This window comes from Bombina bombina, chromosome 1 (genome assembly GCF_027579735.1).
Source record: "Bombina bombina isolate aBomBom1 chromosome 1, aBomBom1.pri, whole genome shotgun sequence".
NCBI lineage: Eukaryota > Metazoa > Chordata > Amphibia > Anura > Bombinatoridae > Bombina > Bombina bombina.
In genome coordinates, this window is record NC_069499.1 from 822307321 (window position 1) to 822327712 (window position 20392).

General features: G+C 37.3%; 1 protein-coding gene across 1 annotated transcript in view; it reads left to right on the forward strand.

Moving 5' to 3' along the window:
- TNMD (tenomodulin) overlaps positions 1-20392 on the forward strand; it is a 195507-nt gene that overhangs the window by 136780 nt on the left and 38335 nt on the right. The window contains exon 6 of the mRNA XM_053699399.1: positions 138-304. Coding sequence (XP_053555374.1) covers positions 138-304 — 167 coding nt within the window. The remainder of the gene's footprint in view (positions 1-137; positions 305-20392) is intronic.

Below are 20392 nucleotides of genomic sequence, written 5' to 3' on the forward strand. Positions count from 1 at the left end.
AATTATAATAAGCCGAATCGCTGCTAAACCACTTTAAAAGAATGTAAGGGGAGGGGCTTCACCCCATATTTTTTTCTACTGCAGATGTGTGACCCACAATTTATTTATTTTTGTTTTTATTTCTTATTTTTTTAAAGCTCACGAGTTTCAAGATTTTGAAGATGGGGAGGATGAGGATCATGTTTTAGCAAGTAAAGTAGCCAGGCCCAAGGACCAAAGTGATGGAAAGCCAGATGTAAATGCAATGGGAAAGAAACGCCAAGTTCGTGACTTGACTGATGAAGACCTTCCAGTTAATGATTATGTAAGCATTAGACATAATATGTATTCATGAGTTAAGCAACCATAGTGTCAGGAGATAAACAATAACACAATATATCACAAGGAGTTTACATTAATATAAATATACAATTAATATAAATATTGCAAATAAAGATACATGCATGGGGTAGAATTAAGTTGGTTCGTTTTTAAAAGTAGTTTGTACCATTATGTCAGTAGGAAAAGGCTTCTTTGCTCCAATGCTCAGGGAATAGAAGGAGGCTACATTTGAAGACTATTTCCTAAAGCTTTAGGGGTTTATAGGTTTGGACCTAAGAATCAATCCTTTATGTAAATTAGGTGGCTGGAAAAAAAAAAAGAATGTGATAAAAAGAATAAGTGATTATATTCTGGATAATTTGTCGAAACCATTCTTTAAACCGTCAGTGTTTTATATTTTGGATTTCATCGACAACTGATGATTGATAGCGGTATCAAAGCAATATAATATGATAATTAGTTGTACTTACATGGGTCTGTGACAGTTATTGAGGGAGGATGAGTATGTTATATTAACTAGTCTTCTGGTACTAAGGGGTAATACACTAAATTACAGTACAATGGTTTATTTAATATGGACCGCAGACCAAATTGACAAGAGAAAATAATCATAATAATAATAAAAATAATGAAAATTAGCATAAATAAAAAGAGAGAATCGCTCAACCTGGGAATGAACAAAAGCATAATAGCTTGTTCTATGGCTAGTTACCACTCAAGAAGCAGCCTCTTTTTGCTCAACATGTGCCTTTCACAGAAAGAACTTTCCTGAAGCATATCAGTTTGATCCTGACTTCACAGTACAGTTCAGCCCTGAAATACCAGGCAATCCCTCTCTGAATGAGAGAAACAGCAAAACCCCAGACGTACATTTCGGCCTATTGTGGGCCTCCTCAAGTGAAGATTATGGGCTTAAATCAAGCAAGACGAGATTTTTTTTAAGATGGTACATACCCGTTGTGGTTAGCATACCCCATGGAACAGGCTGGTCCTTAGAAGGGGGATCCCCAGGGTGTGTGGCACCTTAAGGCTGTAAATCTTTAAAGCCTGGAGTCATGTAGAGTGAGTAACTTTACACTTGTGTTGAGTACAGCTCCAACCTACAGAACCACCCAAGAGTGCTACCGAGTGGGTGGTGCATTGTGGCTAGAGTTTCTAGTAGAAGAGCAGGAGTTGTGATAGAATACCTGTAGTAAAAGTTTAATTGTAGTTTAGAGGACTTAACCATGGGGGGGGGGGATTATTTCAAACTGGCATTAAACTTTGCTCAGCATTTTTTTCCTACCGTATACAAAAAACAGGGTTATTAATTATATAAACTACACAATTTAGAGACTTTCTGTTCAAATGCTAATGGTGGCTTTTATTAGAACAGCAAAATTTTAATTATAGCAGTCGCTAATGCAATTCCTCAATAGTGTAGTGTTGGGGACCTATTTAACAAAGGTCTGTCGGATCTGATCCGACAGTGCGGATCAGGTCCGACAGACCTCGCTGAATGCGGAGAGCAATCCGCTCTCCGTATTCAGCATTGCACCAGCAGCTCTTGTGATCTGCTGGTGCAACGCCACTCCCTGTAGATTCACGGCCAATCAGACGCCAGCAGGGGCATGTCTATCAACCCGATCATACTCGATCGGGTTGAATTGCAGCGATGTCTCTCTGCCTGCTCAGAGCAGGCGGACAGGTTATGGAGCAGCGGTCTTTAGAACGCTGCTTCATAACTGGGGGCCTATGTATCAAAGGTCTTGTGGACCTGATCCGACAGTGCGGATCAGGTCCGCAAGACCTGGCTGAATGCGGAGAGCAATACGCTCTCCATATTCAGCATTGCACCAGCAGCTCACAAGCCAATGGGCCGCTAGCAGGAGGTGTCAATCAACCCGATCGTACTCGATCGAGTTGAATTGTGGCGATTCCTGTCAGCCTGCTCAGAACTTTAGACCGCTGCTTCATAACTGCTGTTTCTGGCCAGTCTGAAGACTCGCCAGAAACACGGGCCCTCAAGTTCCATCCGGAGCTTGATAAATGGGCCCCTTGGACTGGAATATTGTTTCAACAAAATTGTGATTTTTTTTTCTGAATCTAAAAAGTGCTTATTGCCTGGGCCCTCATTTATTTCCATGTATTTTTGTAGCCTTTAGCTCTACTTTGTTCCCAAACCAATCACGCTTGTCTGCTTATGAAGGCTGAACATTTTTTATTTGCTTCAGCTAAAGTTGTACATTGCCATAAACACAATAAAAGTTATGCCAAGGGCAGATTACAACTCACCAACTTCATTTTTATCTGAACCTGTGTAAAAGGAAATTGGAGGAAACTTGGTTTAGGTCACTGGTTTTCAAACCTGCCCTCAGACCTCCCTAACAGGTCACATTTTGAGGATATCTGAACTAGAGCACAGGTGAAATAATCAGCTGATTAGTAACCATGGTTATTTTACCTGCTCTCATCCAAGGTAATCCTAAAAACCTGGCTGTTGGGGAGGCCTGAGAACAGGTTTGAAAACCAGTGGTCTAGGTTAATTCAATTTTAGATTAACATGAAACACAAATTTGATTTTAAAAAACTTTCCATTTAATTCTATTATCTAATTTTCTTCATTCTTTTTATATATTTTGTTGAAAAGCATAGCAAAATAAGTGTAGTGGCTGCACGGATGATTTGTGTGATTGGCTCACTCATGTGCATTGCTATTTCTTCAGCAAAGGATATCTGAAGAATGAATCAAATAGAAGTAAATGGGATTGTTGTTTAACCCCTTAATGAAAGTTAGGGTTTTTTGTTTATAACAGTGTGGGTCACCACTGGTGGCGAGACCACACTATTAATAACACAATCCCCATACAAAGGCCAGTGACTGGCCCATAACACATACACGTATATATGTGCAGCCACCAATAGCAGTTCCTGAGCCTACCTAGGCATGCTTTTAAACAAAGGATACCCAGAGAACTAAACAAATGAGATAAAATAAGTAAATCAGAAAGTAGTTTAAAATGACATGCTCTATCTGAATCATGAAAGAAACAAAATTGGGTTAGAAAAAAAAGTGGGCGCCTCATAGTGAAATCCATATGTGATATATAATAAAGAAGGTAAATAGTAAAACTCACAATGTTTGATGGCACTGGATAGTGCAAACAGGCAGGCTGACACTTGCAGTAATCAGCTAACTGGATACTGATCCTGTATCAGGGAGGAGACCGGTTCTCAGGTCACAGGTGAAACCACAGGGAAGTTTGAATCCAAGTATCAAACAACAGGCTGAAGATATTGTGCAGGCAAACCAATTTTACATTTGTCACAAGAATCCCATTGGGTTAAACAATATTTTACCATTTCACCTATTTTCACTCATTCCTGAGAGTTCACTTATCATTCACAGACTAATTATAATAATACATATATAATTAGTATATAACACAAACTAAATATTTTGTTCACATTACATTATCACATTTCCACTAGTTAATTTTTGTGCGTCACCTATCTGGGTGTTCCATCACCCTGACCTCTCACTTCATGTCTCTATTTATGGCATTATAAATATGCCAAACTAGAAAATAAATTATACAGGAGACAGAGCATTTTGATAAGGTATTGAACTTAAAGGGACATGCCACCCACATTTTTTCTTTTAGGATTTAGAAAGAGAATGCAATTTTAAACATCTTTCTAATTCACTTCTATTATCTAATTTGTTTTATTCTCTTGATATTCTTTGATGAAAAGCATATCTAGATATGCTCACTAGCTGCTGATTGGTTGCTGCACACAGAAGCATCATGTGATTGGCTCACCATGTGCATTGCTTTTTCTTCAAATAAGGATATTTAAAAAATGAAGCAAAATAAATTATGGAAGTAAATTGTAATGTTGTTTAAATTTCTATTCTCTATCTGAATCATGAAAGAAATATTTTGGGTTTAGTGGCCCTTTAACAGGGTTAAGTTCTACTCAACGTAATTAGTATTTTTATGATTTAAATTTTTGCCATGGATTAGATCTCATATTATTAAACAATATTATTATTAAACAAAAAACGTAATGGGATGAATCATTCATCATGAAAAAAAATGTTTTATCAGATATTTATTAAGAGCATCATTCAGAATTTGTTTGCTGACAAAAATCAGTTTGTTCACTATTTCTATTGTCTTCTAAGAAAAATATTCAGGGCAGCAGCCTAAATTTAAAGAGATAAGAAACCCAATATTTTTTTCATTCAGATAAAGAATACAATTTTGAAAATGCTTTCAATTTATGTCCCATTACCAAATTTGCTTTGTTCCCATGTTATTCTTTGTTGGAGATATCTAAATAGGTAGTGTGCGCATGTCTGAAGCACTACATGGCAGAAAATAATGCTCTAGTGCTCTTGCTAATGTATAGCATTCTTGCAAAACTGCTACCACGTGCACACTCCTGAACTTTACATTCCTGCTTTTCAACAAAAGATGCCAAGAGAACAAAGAACATGTTATAATAGAAGTAAAGTCTAAAGTTGTTTAAAATTACATGCTCTATCTGAATCATGAAAGAAACATTTTGGGTGGCGGCATTGCACAAGCATTTCACTAGAAATCCTTTAGCAATGTTAAATGTCAACAGTGTATACATTTAGCGAGGTTGAATCATGTCCACTTGACTATTAATAAATCTACCCCAAGTTTTATTACTGGGCTCTAATGTTAGCAGTGCCTGTGTTAGGAACAAAAATCTCTTGTAAACGCAGTGTTGTCGTAACTACAATTAACATGAATTAATGGAACACAATGGGGATTTCAGCTTTCCAAAAGATTAACATTAAATACCCTATTATACAATGGAAATTTACTAACATACTCAAAGTACCTCTAAGGGTTAAAAATGTACATACGGGGGGACGCACATCCACATAGCTCAGCTAACAAAACAGCTAAAAATGTAATTTAGCTCAAGTTTTTGAGTCTTCACAACTTACAATTAAAAACTGGTGACAGCTTAGTGGTGTAGGATTTGCTCCCAAGCAATCCTCCTAAAACCTGCACTAAACTGATCCTCCTGAGGCCTACTACTTTTTGAGGTTTTGAGTCAGCATGTGTGCGAGGTTCCATCTACCTCTCCTAAATACGCTGCAAGCCTCCTTGCCACACCACTAGCCTTTGGACATCGACTTCCCGAATCACCGTCGGATGTTTACCTCATTGGTGCTGGGAACCAGCAGGATTTTTTTGGTGCAGCAATCATATCGCTGAGCCTAACATGTTAGTGTTGTTCACACTTAGCTGGGTGTCTGACACTGTTTCATCGATTGCCCTTCAATCACCATTGAATATTTCTTTAAGCTCCAATATCTATACCTTCCCAGCCGGCAATCACCTACTTGCATATCACAGCCTGATAGTTTGCCCTGGTGCCAGCATAGTGTTGCTTTGCTCTCCACCAAGATTGCTAGCAGATAAGGTCCTCACTTCTTGCCTTATTTTAACCTGCTCCCAACTATACAGGCCGGTCTTCCCCTCTAACTCAGGCCTTCCAGCTACTACTGAGTCCACACCTTATAACATTTAGAGTGCCTTCCCTGCCTACTACAACCTTTGAGGGCTGATTCACAGCTTTTCAGCTCCTGTTCTACTAGAGGTCAAGTAAAGCCCTGCCTAACTTTCCTCTCAGTCACTCATTAAGTGGGCTTCAGTCCCTAATCTTATACCTGTTTATCAAAGGGGTCCCTCAGAGTCTTCTCCAGTTCTAAGAGTCCAGTCTTCTCCAGTTCTAAGAGACTTTTATCAAGAGACTATGTACATAAAGAGTAAGGTTTAAACTATAGACCCACAGTGCCAGCAATTTGCTAACCACAACCAAGCTATTTTAGCGATATGGTGCAGACACTACAATATAAACAAAGAAGTCAGCAGACTCCTAAAATAACAGTTATGGATTATTTTCATTACCACCGGTCTACCTCCTTGAGAGAATCTGATGAGGATCTATCAGATATAGTTTACTCTCCTGACTTAACCTCTAACACAACACAACAACTCTTATCTAATACTATGAATTGCGGCAAGTTAGGAGCATTTTACAACAACCGTATTGAAAGTATTAAAAATATGCTGGCCTCCCACCATAATTCACTTATTAAGAGATCAACAAATATTGTTCTGAGCTATATAGAGATATTGCATTGATAGGTGAGCGTACTGATGCTCTGGAAAGCTAGCAAGATTATTTAATTGTGGATCATTCAAATTCATTTTTAATTCACAAAATCGGGCTGACCAGATTTCACTAGAAGCTAAACTTGGATTTGGAGGACAGATCTAGCTCAACAACATTAGACTGCGTGGGACACCCCACTGTTCTACCTCAAGATCTGCATATTTCTGTTCTTTCTCTTATTTACCCTTCTTCCCCCGCATCCACTTATCTTAAAGATCATACCATTCCCAGAAGGTTCTACTGTATGTTTACTAATTTAATGTTCTATTTGTGCATGTGATTGTTATGTTTTTGAACAGTGTTTATTTTGTATAGGCTAGTGGGGTGGGGGTGCACATATTGGTAACCTCCGCCCCCCCATATATAGTTGTTCTGGTTGGTAAAACGTATTAACTAGAACATGAAATCGCAGTGTTCTTGGCCAACATCTTTTTCTCAAAGAAAAAGAAAGAAGTGCTGCAATTCTCTCTCTTCCTTCTGTTCCCAATCCTCTGCCCTCTTTTATCCCTTTTCCTCCCCTTTTTTCTCCCCTCCAATCCTGGGACTGGGTATTTTACCTCTGGGAACCAGGGTCGCCATCAGGGGGTGACAGGAGTGACTCCTGTCAGGGGCCCAATGGGCCAGGGGGGCCCCATGAGGCAAGAACTAAAAAAAAGAGGCAGCCACCAGTGGGTACTACAGCAGAGTGCTAATTGAGCATGGGAAATGTTATTACAAGGAGTAAATTATTAGCATTTGAGAGGATTTCTGAGTGTGCACTAAAACACTATGCACAGTGTGAGACAGACTTGGCACTTTGTTTGTTCAATGTATGCCTGAGTCAGACGGCAGATCACTTTCATTTGCAGAGGAGGTAGGACTTACTTAGCAAATGTTTTTTATTTCTTTGTGCAATTTCGGATTGTACCTTCAGTGTGGTAGTAGTTGTATGGTGGGGCCGGGGGCCATAAAAACAATTTTTTTAGCAGCAGTGTATTTATGATTATTTGACAAATGGTAGGTGCCCTTTTGGCAGATATGAGTTTTTTTTTAAATTAATATATATTTTAATTACATTCCAGTTTACTGCCCCTTTATGCAAGGACTTTCCAGATGCAAGGAGGCATTTTATATAAGACTTTTACATCTGCATAAAATGTTATACTCTCAGACTAAGATTGCTCAGTGTTTGAAATGAGACAGGTTAACTTAAAACTGTACAGTTTACACTACAGCTGACTTAGTTTTGAAATAAATACCAACAAGCCTAAATCCTGCATTTAACCAGATCTAATGGTATGAGTACCATAGCTTATGGTTCCACCAAGACCATATAGAGTACATCATTTTCAAAATCCATAAGTACAGCTGACAGATGAGAACATTTGTACACTATATTTAAAGTGGTGCTCTTGGCTGGGGAAAATGGGGAAAAAACAAATATATGTCAACCTTTTAAAAGTACTTTTCTTGATCTAGCCATCTACCCAGATCATTAATGTGCAATTTTGAATTCACAGAATTCTTTTTGTTTACACATTTACAAATATGATTCTTTAAAAAGTGATCTCTTAATTTCTGCAATTTTTTTATCATGCATGTCACACACTGTTGATTTAGGGGATGCAAGGTGCATAAATGTTTCCTCCTGTGAGTGTTTCTGTGGGTGTCTGTGTTTATGTCTTTGTGCTTTGGTTTGTGTCTCTATGAATGTGTATGTATTTTTTTTTCAGTGGTCTCTCTGTGAGGGTGGGTGTGTATGCCTTTGTGCATTTTCTGTGGATGTCTGTGAGGGTGTGTGCATTTATCTTTTTCTATGGGTGCCACTGTGAGGGTGTGTGTATGTTTGCCTTGGTGTATTTTCTCTGGATGCCTCTGTGAGGGTGGGTGTGTATGTCTGTGTTTTCTGTGGATGTCTCTGTGAGGGGGGGTGTGTGTATGTATGTCTGTGTTTTCTGTGGATGTCTCTGTGAGGGTGTGTGTTTTCTGTGGGTGTCTCTGTGAGGGTGTGTGTATGTCTTTGTGTGTTTTCTGTGGATGTCTCAGTGAGGGTGTGTGTATGTATGTATTTCTGTGTTTTATGTGGTTGTCTCTGTGTGTGTGTGTCTTTGTGTTTTCTGTGTGTGTGTGTGTGTGTGTATGTCTTTGTGTGTTTTCTGAGGCTGTCTCTGTCGGTGTTTCCTTGGGTGTATGTGCAAGTTTGAGTTTGTGTGTGTGTGTCATTGTCTGTTCCTTTTTAGGACATTTTGACCTTACTACTGATTATTCACATCTTTCTAAAGACTTTGAGACTAATGAGACCTTTACGGAAGTCACCAATCCACCATTTAACCTTTAAATGATTGTTTAGGCAGTTCAGGGCCCTTCCTTTCAGCCACTGCATGCTGTTGTCATCATTTAGTTGGCATCTTCCTTTACAAAAAGATAATCAGAACTCCATATTTTGTTTTCTAAATCTCCTTTTTTTTTTAAAAAAAAAACTGTAGTCTACCTCATAACTTGTCAGGTCAGTGTAATCAAGTGCTGAGTGTCTGTTTGGGTGTCTGTGTCTGAGTGTGTTTGTGTGTTTCTTTGCGTGTCTGCTAGAGTGTCTATATGTGAATCCTTATGTGTGAGTGTGTGTGTGTGTTTCAGTGTATGAGTGTGTCTGTGTGTTTGTATGTTACTACCTTTACAACATTTCCAAGTTTAAATAGACACTGAAGAATAAAGTGCATATACGTTTTAGTCACTTGGTCAAAAATTGCACATGTCAAAGGGGGGGGGGGGCTGATCAATGGTTAAGTCAGGGGCCCCAAAATTTCTAGTGGTGGCCCTGCTGGGAACTAATCATTCTTTTATGTATGTAACTCATGGCCAGGCTAACATTTGCAACTGTGAATGTGCAGGGTTTAAATTCATCTACTAAGAGGAGTCTGTTTACTAGATATTTGAGAAAACATAATATTAAGATCGCCTTTGTACAAGAAACTCACTGGACTCCTGAGACACTCTTTCAGAAACTCCAAAACGTTTCAAGTGTGTGTGAAACGGCATCTTACTCAACTAAGAAAACAGGTGTTGCAATATTAATTCATAGATTAGTAGCCTGCGACCTACATTATTTTGAGAGGGACCCGAAGGGCAGATTTCTCTTTTTTGTCAGAAAGTTAGATGACCTTCAATTTACTCTACTCTCCCTATATGCCCCAAAAACTAACCAGATAGCTTTCTTAAAGAAACTTCTCCCTGTTATAACCCAAGTAAAAGGGGAAATGTATTAATTGGAGGAAATTTCAACTTGGTTTGGGATCCCAATATAGATAAAAAGCTCCCCGTCTCCAAATCTCCGACAGAAGTACTGCTTCTCAGGCCCAGGCCTTTTGTAACCTGATCTACTAACATAATATCTACGACTCTTGGAGGTGCTTATCCCCTTCAGAATGGGATTATACTTTATTTTTCGAAGCCACATCTATCCTATTCTAAGTCAGATTAGGTTAGATCCCAGCTTCGTTGATAACTGGTCCAGCTGTCATTGATACCTTTTCAACCATCCTTGACTTTCTATCTCTTAATGATAATGGAGAAATCAGCATGTTAACCTTGTGGGCGGCAACCTTCTGGGTCATTTAATTAAAAAAGCATAATTGATGTGAAAAGACCTCGTTGAATGCGGAGAGCAATAGGCTCTCCGCATTTAACATTGCACCAGCAGCTCACAAGAGCTGCTGGTGCAACGCCACCCCCTGCAGACTCGCGGCTAATGGGCCACCAGCAGGGAGCTGTCAATCAACCCGATCGTACTCGATCGGGTTGATTTCCGGCGATGTCTGTCCGCCTGCTCAGAGCAGGAGGACAGGTTATGGAGCAGCGGTCTTTGTGACCGCTGCTTCATAACTGCTGTTTCTGGCGAGTCTGAAGACTCGCCAGAAACACGGGCCGTCAAGCTCCTTTCAGTTTGTACTTATTTTTCACAGTGGAGATGCTCAAGTAATACCTTGATAATTTTTTTTTTTTTTAAATGTTAAGTCAAACTGAGGAAGGGAAGCCAGAAATAATGTAAGGGACAAGTCAGATTTCCAATAGACCAATACTATCAAATTGTAGTATTTTATTAAAGTTTTGCTCATTTTAAAGATGGGTAAAGAAAAAATATGCTGCATTAAATATATGGGAATTAGATAGTACTATTGCGCATAAAGAACCCCCGTGAATTTAGTACAGCTGTGAAAAACAGACGTTATGTGTTAATAATTAATGTAAAACTCTTAATAGTCTTATGGAAAAAGATCTGACACGCCTTTGGAGTTAAAAAACATTGACGGGATTGCTAACAGGACTGATTTGCAACCTGGATAATTAAGGAAACAGTCGAAAGTTGTAAATGGATAATAAAAGAGAAGTGAATATTGAATAAATATAGCCAGACTGTACATTTTAAAAGATAGATGACAAAAATAAAAAGGCTTTAATGTTAGTGTAACTAACTGTCAAAGGATTGACTTTGATAAGCCTTTATCTCTTTACATAATAAAATACAAGGTGTAAAAAAGAGATATAAATCATGTATGCATCTTCCAATAACATCCATAGAACAGTACATCAAGCAAATGTACCAAACACAACAGATGGGTCATCAATATTCATCATATATAAATATGACGCACTGAGGCACTTCTCTGCTTTATATACTGGTTTACAGAATGTCATTACAGCAGATGTCCCATCTAATAAAAATAGATAGATGATAGATAGATAGATAGATAGATAGATAGATAGATAGATCGGTAGATAGATAGTTAAAATACTAATATAATCTATATTCCATAACTTAGTCTAGATTTTTACAAATGTATTGCATTTTGCCATCTTAAAGCAACATTAGGGAGTCTACTTGAAAATTGTTATTTAAAAGATGGATAATCCCTTTATTAACAATTCCCCAGTTCTACATAACCAACACTGTTATACTAATATACTTTTTACCTCTATGATTACTTGTATCTAAGCCTCAGCAGACTACCTCCTTATCTCAGTGCTTTTTACAATTTTGCATTTTAGCAAATCAGTGCTGGTGCTTGCATTATCATTATTCTCCCTGGAAGTGAGCACAATGGTATCTACATGACCCACATGAACTTGCACTATCTGGCTGTTGTGCAAGATTTAAAAAGCACTGAGAAAAGGGGTGGTCTGCTGGGGCTTAGAAACAAGCAAACTTAGAGGTTATAAAGTATATAAATATAAAAATGCTGGTTATGAAAATCTGGAGAATGGGAATAAAAAAGGTGTTAACTATTTTTTTTAACAATAAAAAAAATCAAGTAGTACACTGTCTTTAAAGTCAATTTTTTTATTTATGCTTCAGAAAGTGTTTACTGCATTGAAAATATCTGCATACAAAAGATATGTTTTGAAAGCCTTTAAAATTTATTTAGGTAGAAAAATAATTGTTTTGTAATCCAGGGACACACCACAGGAAAAGCATGTTAAGTAAAAAATAAATGTGCACCATTTTATTTATTTATTTATTTATTTTGCATTATGCAAAATAATTTATATTATTCTTTTAAATTTTGAGATTGTCCTTTTAAATGTTGTTTAGCCACTAATAGTCACACATGCAATTAAATTTATACATGATTTAGGTTTAGCAAAGGACAGTATTTTCAACACTTTACAGAAAAGAAAATTGTCGATTTTAAAGAAATGTTATGTTGAATGCTACATTTCTCTAGACCTAGAACACTTCACTCTCATTAGACAATCTGATAATAGAACATACATATTATATACTTATACTGTTCCAATTAGCATGAACACCTGTAAGGAAGAAAAAAATGGCTGCACTCAGGAGTTTGACCATTTTTTTTTTAAGTATTAAATGTACATTTTATTAAAAATGTATTAAAAACATGGACAAAAGTGTTTTATAAAAAGTTGAAGACAGTACTAAGTTTGACCTGTTACCATACCATTTTCCATGTTTTTAGTAACTTTCCAATAAAGTGTACCTTTTTTTCTTTAAAAAAAAAAGTATTTAAGTATGCACTGTGAACCAGCATTTTAAACACAGCCATTACCAGATGGTGCTTGTACCATCTGGTAATGATTCAATCTGTTAATTGCTGATATGATATAAGCCCCACCGGCTCTCTGAGCAGCTGCAGTATTTAACATGCTGGTGCACTGAGAATATCTAGCTATGCTGCACGTGCAGAGATATATGCTACCACTTAAACAGTGATACATTTTAATAGAAGCCTTTTTGCCAATACATCTATATTGCAAATATGTTTCTATTTAAAGATGGAATTCATCTATGTGCATTTAAATTTTGACCAAATAACCCTTTAAGATGGTCTAATTGCAGTGTTGCCATGTGTGCACTTAGGGCTCCATGTACTAAGCCGTCAATTCATCCGTCATTTTAGACGCGGATAAACTCGCCATTACTCGCCGTGGGCGAAATGGTGTCCGCTGTCACTATGTACTAATAATCCCCCAATAAATAGACAAGTCTAGCCGCCGCGAGCAGTGGCGGATTATTGATAAATTTGACGCCTCGCTCGCCGCGACTAAGCTGATGTACTTAACTTTCAGTTGAATTGTCTGGCCAATTATTAACACGTGACATGCAAGGTGTCACGAACATCATAGTAGTCGCGGGAATAGAATTTTGCTCCTATAAAAGTTCAACTTATCTAAACAACTTTATTATTGTTCAAAAAATTTTGAAGAGTGATAACAGAGCGTTATTTTTGTAATATTTATTTAAAATTTGGATATGGCTTCATCTGGATCTGATAATATATAAATATTAATATAAAAATAATTATAAAGATTGACAACTATACAATACAAATTTAAAATATAGATTACTCTTTAATTACAGTCGACAAATTTGGCGCAATTTATGTACATGGAAATGAGAGACAAATTAGACGCCAGTTATGCTGTACAATGCTGATATTACTGCCTTTTATATATGTCTAGACTGGCGTCTAGATTGACTTTCCTATTGTTTTGTACCTTGCCCGCCACCTAAAAGGTGGCGAGGCAAAAATAACGAGGTGGGAGCGGAAATTGTAGCGAGCGGACAAATAGATTTTTTAGTACATTCGTTTTTGGCGAGTTGGTGGTCAAATGTGTCTAATTACAGTGAAAAATGGAGAGGTAGCGAGGTTTGGCGGATAAGTACGCTCACAATTTTAAAGATGCGAGTTTGAACATAGTTGACGACTTTGTACATATCAGTTTGCGAGTTTTGACGCAAGATTTTTTGCGGGTAGCTCGCTGACTGCTTAGTACATGGAGCCCTTAGACAGTTGACAAGCTACACTTCTCCTCAATGTATCATCTAACCACAACCCTACACCAAATCCTAGCTCTGAGACATTTAAAGGGACACTGAACCCAAATTTTTTATTTTGTGATTCAGATAGAGCATGCAATTTTAAACCACTTTCTAATTTACTCCTATTATCAATTTTTCTTTGTTCTCTTGCTTTCTTTATTTGAAAAAGAAGGCATTTAAGCTATGTTTTGATTCAGAACCATGGAAAGCACTTGTTTATTGGTAGGTGAATTTACCCACCAATCAGCAAGAACAACACAGTGTGTTCACCAAAAATGGGCCAGCATCTAAACTTACATTCTTGCATTTCAAATAAAGATTCCAAGAGAATGAAAATAATTTGATAATAGGAGTAAATTAGAAAGTTGCTTAAAATTGCATGCTCTATCTGAATCACAATAGAAAAAATTTGGGTTCAGTGTCCCTTTAAGCATTGCATAAAATTATTTTTAATAAAGAATATTTATAAAAGTGATGAAGCTGAAAGTTTTGAAACAGCCAACTTAGAAGAATAGAAGCACAAGTTTTAAGCAATCAATTTATGTCACATGATATGAGTGACAATTTTTCTATATAATCAGTGATTTGTAAAAATAAAAATCTACATGCTATTTTGTATGTGAGCGCGCATGCCCAGGCTTTTGCCACAGCCATAGTTAATTATACAGACAGAGCATCCTATTACAATTTATTCATGACAATGTCAACATTCATATAGATTAAAAATGTTATACCACTCCATGGGCTAGATTACAAGGGGCATGTGGGATGCGATGAGCAATATTGCAAGTGAGTAACAAAATCTGTGCTCAAGACCTAACGAAAAGTGTAAGGGTTAAAAAAAAAAGTTCCCCAAAGACAAAATAAACACATTAACAAACTATTGCACTTTCATATACACTTTCCGATAAAAATATTTCATATAAATAACAATTTTTTATAAGGGTTAAAAGGGATATGGTATATGGCAATGTATTTGACTTGAAAGGACTATAGTTAGTGTGTAATTATATATATATATATATATATATATATATATACACATATACATACATACACACACCAACTCACCAGCCATTTTATTAGGTACACCTAGCTAGCAGCACCTTTTGCCTTCAGAACTGCCTTAATTCTTCATGGCATAGAGTCAACAAGGTGTTGGAAACATTCCTCAGACATTTTGGTCCATATTGACATGATAGCATCACGCAGTTGCTGCAGATTTGTCAGCTGCACATCTATGATGTGAATCTCCCTGATCCACCACATCCCAAAGGTGCTCTATTGGATTGAGATCTGGTGACTGTGGATGCCATTGGAGTACAGTGAACTCATTGTCATGTTCAAGAAACCAGTTTGAGATTATTTGAGCTTTGTGACATGGTGCATTATCCTGCTGGAAGTAGCCATCAGAAGATGTGTGCACTGTAGTCATAAAGGGATGGACATGGTCAGCAACAATACTCAGGTAGGCCGTGGCATTTAAACGATGCTCAATTGGTACTAAGGGGCCCAAAGTGTGCCAGGAAAATAACCCCCACACCATTACACCACCACCAGCAGCCGGAACTGTTGATACAAGGCAGGATGGATCCATGCTTTCATGTTGTTTATACCACATTCTGACCATAACATCAGAATGTCGCTGAAATTGAAACTCATCAGACCAGGCAACGTTTTTTCCAATCTTCTATTGTTCAATTTTGGTGAACCTGTGTGAATTGTAGCCTCAGTTTCCTGTTCTTAGCTGACAGGAGTGGCACCTGTGTGGTCTTCTGCTGCTGCAGCCAATCTACATCAAGATTCGACATATTGTGCATTCAGAGATGGTATTCTGCATACCTTGGTTGTAACGAGTGGTTATTTAAGTTACTGTTGACTTTCTATCAACTCGAACCAGTCTGCTTATTCTCCTCTGAAATCAACAAGGCATGTTTATTCACACAACTGCCGCTCACTGGATATTTTCTCTTTTTCAGATCCATTCTCTGTAAACCCAAGAGATGGTTGTGCATTAAAATCCCAGTAGATCAGCAGTTTTTCAAATACTCAGATCAGCCCGTCTGTCACCAACAACCATGCCACGTTCAAAGTCCCAATTCTAATGCTAGGTTTGAACTTCAGCAAGTCTTCACCACGTCTAGATGCCTAAATGCATAGAGTTGCTGCCATGTGATTGGTTGATTAGCAATTTGTATTACCAAGCAATTGAACAGGTATATATAATAATGTGGCCTGTGAGTGTATATATATATACATACACACACACCTGTATATATTCATATATAGATAGATAGATATAGAAATAGATATAGATATATAGAGATAGATAGATATAGATTGATAGATTATATATATATATATATATATATATATAAACATATATATATATATATATAGAGCGCTGCGGAATCTGTTGGCGTTCTACAAATAACTGATAATAAATAAATAAATATATATATATATATATATATATATATATATATATATATATATATATATATATATATATATATATATATATATAAATAAAAGAGAGAAAGCAAGCGGGGATACTTGCCTAGATGTACTAATTTCCTATGCAAATATTTACATTGATTTAATTTTGAGACATGGAGGATTTTAATTTCAGTTTTTTATCTCCCCCCATAATTTTAATGAATTTTGGTTTAACCATGAAAATAGCTTTTCCAATGCAGCAACCAGAAATCTATCTCCTACTGATGAGTTCCAAAAAGAACGAAACAGGCTTGTCTAGTGAGTGATTTCTGGTTTGCTGTCATATTCCTGTTTAAAAGGATCACTGTGTCAAAACAGTATTTTTGAAGCAAAAAAACTGAGAATTTGCAAATCTAATTTGCATATCTTACCCACAATTCTCTTGTGCATTGGAAACATTGTATATTAAGAATTTCTGGGGGAAAGCAAGCGGGGATACTTGCCTAGATGTACTAATTTCCTATGCAAATATTTACATTGATTTAATTTTGAGACATGGAGGATTTTAATTTCAATTTTTTATCTCCCCCCATAATTTTAATGAATTTTGGTTTAACCATGAAAATAGCTTTTCCAATGCAGCAACCAGAAATCTATCTCCTACTGATGAGTTCCAAAAAGAACGAAACAGGCTTGTCTAGTGAGTGATTTCTGGTTTGCTGTCATATTCCTGTTTAAAAGGATCGCTGTGTCAAAACAGTATTTTTGAAGCAAAAAAACTGAGAATTTGCATATCTAATTTGCATATCTTACCTATAATTCTCTTGTGCATTGGAAACATTGTATATTAAGAATTTCTGGGGGAAAGCAAGCGGGGATACTTGCCTAGATTTACTAATTTCCTATACAAATATTTACATTGATTTCATTTTGAGACATGGAGGATTTTAATTTCAGTTTTTTATCTCCCCCCATAATTTTAATGAATTTTTATATAAGAGAGAGAGAGAGAGCGAGATATATATATATATATATATATATATATATTAAACATGATATAGATATATATATATATATATATATGATATACATATATATATATATTAAAAATTATATATATATATATATATATATATATATATATATATATATATATATATATATATATATATAATAAAAAGATGAGAAGAACATTGAAATATCAAATATTCATAACTAGCTTTTGGTCTAATGCAGTGTCAGGTTAGAGTGTGAGTGATAAGTTTTTTTGTTTTTTTTAAGTCTATGGGCCTGATCTAAGTCTCTCCATTCTGTCGAGATGGTCTAAAACATCTTGTCAGTACCGCAAGGTCCCTCAAAGACTTTTAAATAAGAATGTTATTTATCTCTCAATGCAGAGTTCTGGATGTGAAGGAGAGACACCTATATTGCAAATTAAAGTGATTATAAACTTTTGCAATTCGAATCAAAACTATCTATAATTATTCTTAAAAAACAAAATTTATGCTTACCTGATAAATTTCTTTCTTTCTGGATATGGAGAGTCCACAACGTCATTCAATTATTAGTGGGAATATCACTCCTGATCAGCAGGAGGAGGAAAATAGCACCACAGCAAAGGCTGTTAAGTATCAAAAACAAAGAAAAAGAGCAGAAGACTGGCGAAAATCCTTAGTCGCCTGTAAATAGAATTTTAGAGCACGCACAACATCCAAGTTGTGTAACAGACGCTCCTTATGAGAAGAAGGATTAGGACACAGAGAAGGAGCAACAATTTTCTGATTAATATTTCTAACCAAAACCACTTTAGGGAGAAATCCCAAGCTAGTTCGCAGGACCACCTTATCCGCATGAAAGATAAGGTAAGGCGAATCACACTGCAATGCAGAGAGTTCCGAAACTCTCCGAGCAGAAGAGATAGCAAAAAGAAACAAAACCTTCCAAGATAGCAACTTAATATCTATGGAATGCATTGCTGCAAAACTTTAAGAACAAGATTAAGACTCCAAGGAGGCCTAATTCTGACCAAGACCTGACAAAAAGATTGAACACCTGGCACAACCGCCAGACGCTTATGTAACAGAATAGATAAAGCAGAAATCTGACCTTTCAGAGTACTGACTGAAAACCCATTCTCCAGACCTTCCTGGAGAAAAGACAAAATTCTAGGAATCCTGATCCTACTCCAAGAGTAGCCCTTAGATTCACACCAATAAAGGTATTTACACCATACCTTATGGTAAATTCTTTGAGTGACAGGCTTATGGCCTGGATCATGGTCCTAATGATCGATTTAGAAAAACCACGCTTAGACAAAACTAAGCATTCAATCTCCAAGCAGTCAACTTCAGAGAAACAACATTTGGATGGAGGAATGGACCCTGAGTTAGAAGGTCCCTCTTCAGAGGCAACCTCCAAGGTGGCAGAGAAGACATCTTCACTAGGTCTGCATACCAGATCCTGTGATGCCATGCAGAAGCTATAAGAATTACTGATGCTCTCTCTGGTTTGATACAAGCAATGACTTGTGGAAGAAGTGCAAACGGAGGAAACAGATAAGCTAGACAGAACACCCAAGGAACCGCCAACCGCCAGAGCATCTGTCAGAGCTGCCTGTGGATCTCTTGACCTTGAACCGTACCTTGGAAACTTGGCGTTCTGCCAAGATGCCATCAGATCTAACTCCGTTACCCTCCACTTGAGGGTTAACCTCGTAACCACGCCTGTTAAAAAAGGGACCGGGGGCCGACCCTTCGTGCTGACTTAGAGTCAGCTATGGTTTTCTTAGATAGCTTCTCCTTGTTCTAAGACTGACTGGGTCTCCAAGAAGACATGGCTTGCTCATGCTTGGAAGCAGAAGAGGAAGACTTTTGACCCTTGAAACTTCGAAAGGAATGAAAATTACTTTGATGTCCTTTAAGTCTAATCTTCTTATCTTGCAGTAGAAAAGATCCTTTTCCACCCAAAATATCAGATATTATTTCTACCAGGCCAGGCCCAAACAAGGTCTTACCCTTGCAAGCAACCACCAGAAGCTTAGACTTGGAGGAAACATCAGCTGACCAAGATTTTAGCCATAAAGCCCTGTGGGCCAAGATAGAAAAGCCAGACATCTTGGCCCCCAATCTAATAACTAGCATGTTAGCATCAGAAATAAAGGAATTAGCTAGTTTAAGAGTCTTAATCCTCTCTTGAATAGATTCAGACAAAGCATCACACCAATAAGATGCTGCACTTCTTACTGTAGCAATACAAACTGCAGGTTGCCATTGAAGACATTGATGAACATACATCATCTTCAAATAAGCCTCCAGCTTCTTGTCCATTGAATCCTTAAAAGAGCAACTATCCTCTATGGGAATTGTAGTTCTCTTAGCCAGAGTAGAAATAGCCCCTTCTACTTTAGGCACAGTGTGCCATGAATCCTTAATGGAGTCAGCAACAGGAAACCTTTTTTTGAAGACAGAGGACGGGAAGAAAAGGTATCCCCGGCTTCTCCCATTCCTGTGAAATAATCTCCGTCACACGGTCTGGAACAGGAAACACCTCCACTGAGGAAGGAACATCATAGAATTTATTAAGTTTACTAGATTTTTTTAGGATTAACCACGACAGAAGAGTTAGAGTCGTCCAGAGTAGCCAATACCTCCTTTAATAATACACGAAGATGTTCAAGTTTAAACCTGTAGTTTACTTCCTCAGCCGTTAGACAAAGGACTTACACTGACAGAATCTGAGATTTCACCCTCAGAAGCTACCGAGGTAACGTCCTCCCCAGGGTTATGAGGGAGGTCAACCTGCATAGCAGCAGCGGAAACAGACACCTTACTCTCTGATAAATGATTAGTTTTCCTCTTGCGTTTTCCTAAAAAATATACTCCACCAGGAGGCTGAGAGAAACTGCAGGGCACTGCATGTGACACCATAGAGGCTTGGGGCCTGAACAGCCTCATCCTGAGAGACTTTACTGGGCTCAGAGGGCAACTATTTATCTTTACATTGCAAGTTTTAGCTAAACAAGCAGCACAGAATTGCATATGCAAAACAATTTGTGTCTCCAAGCATAATAAACATTTGTCACAAGAAACTTGTTCCATGTCCATAATAGCT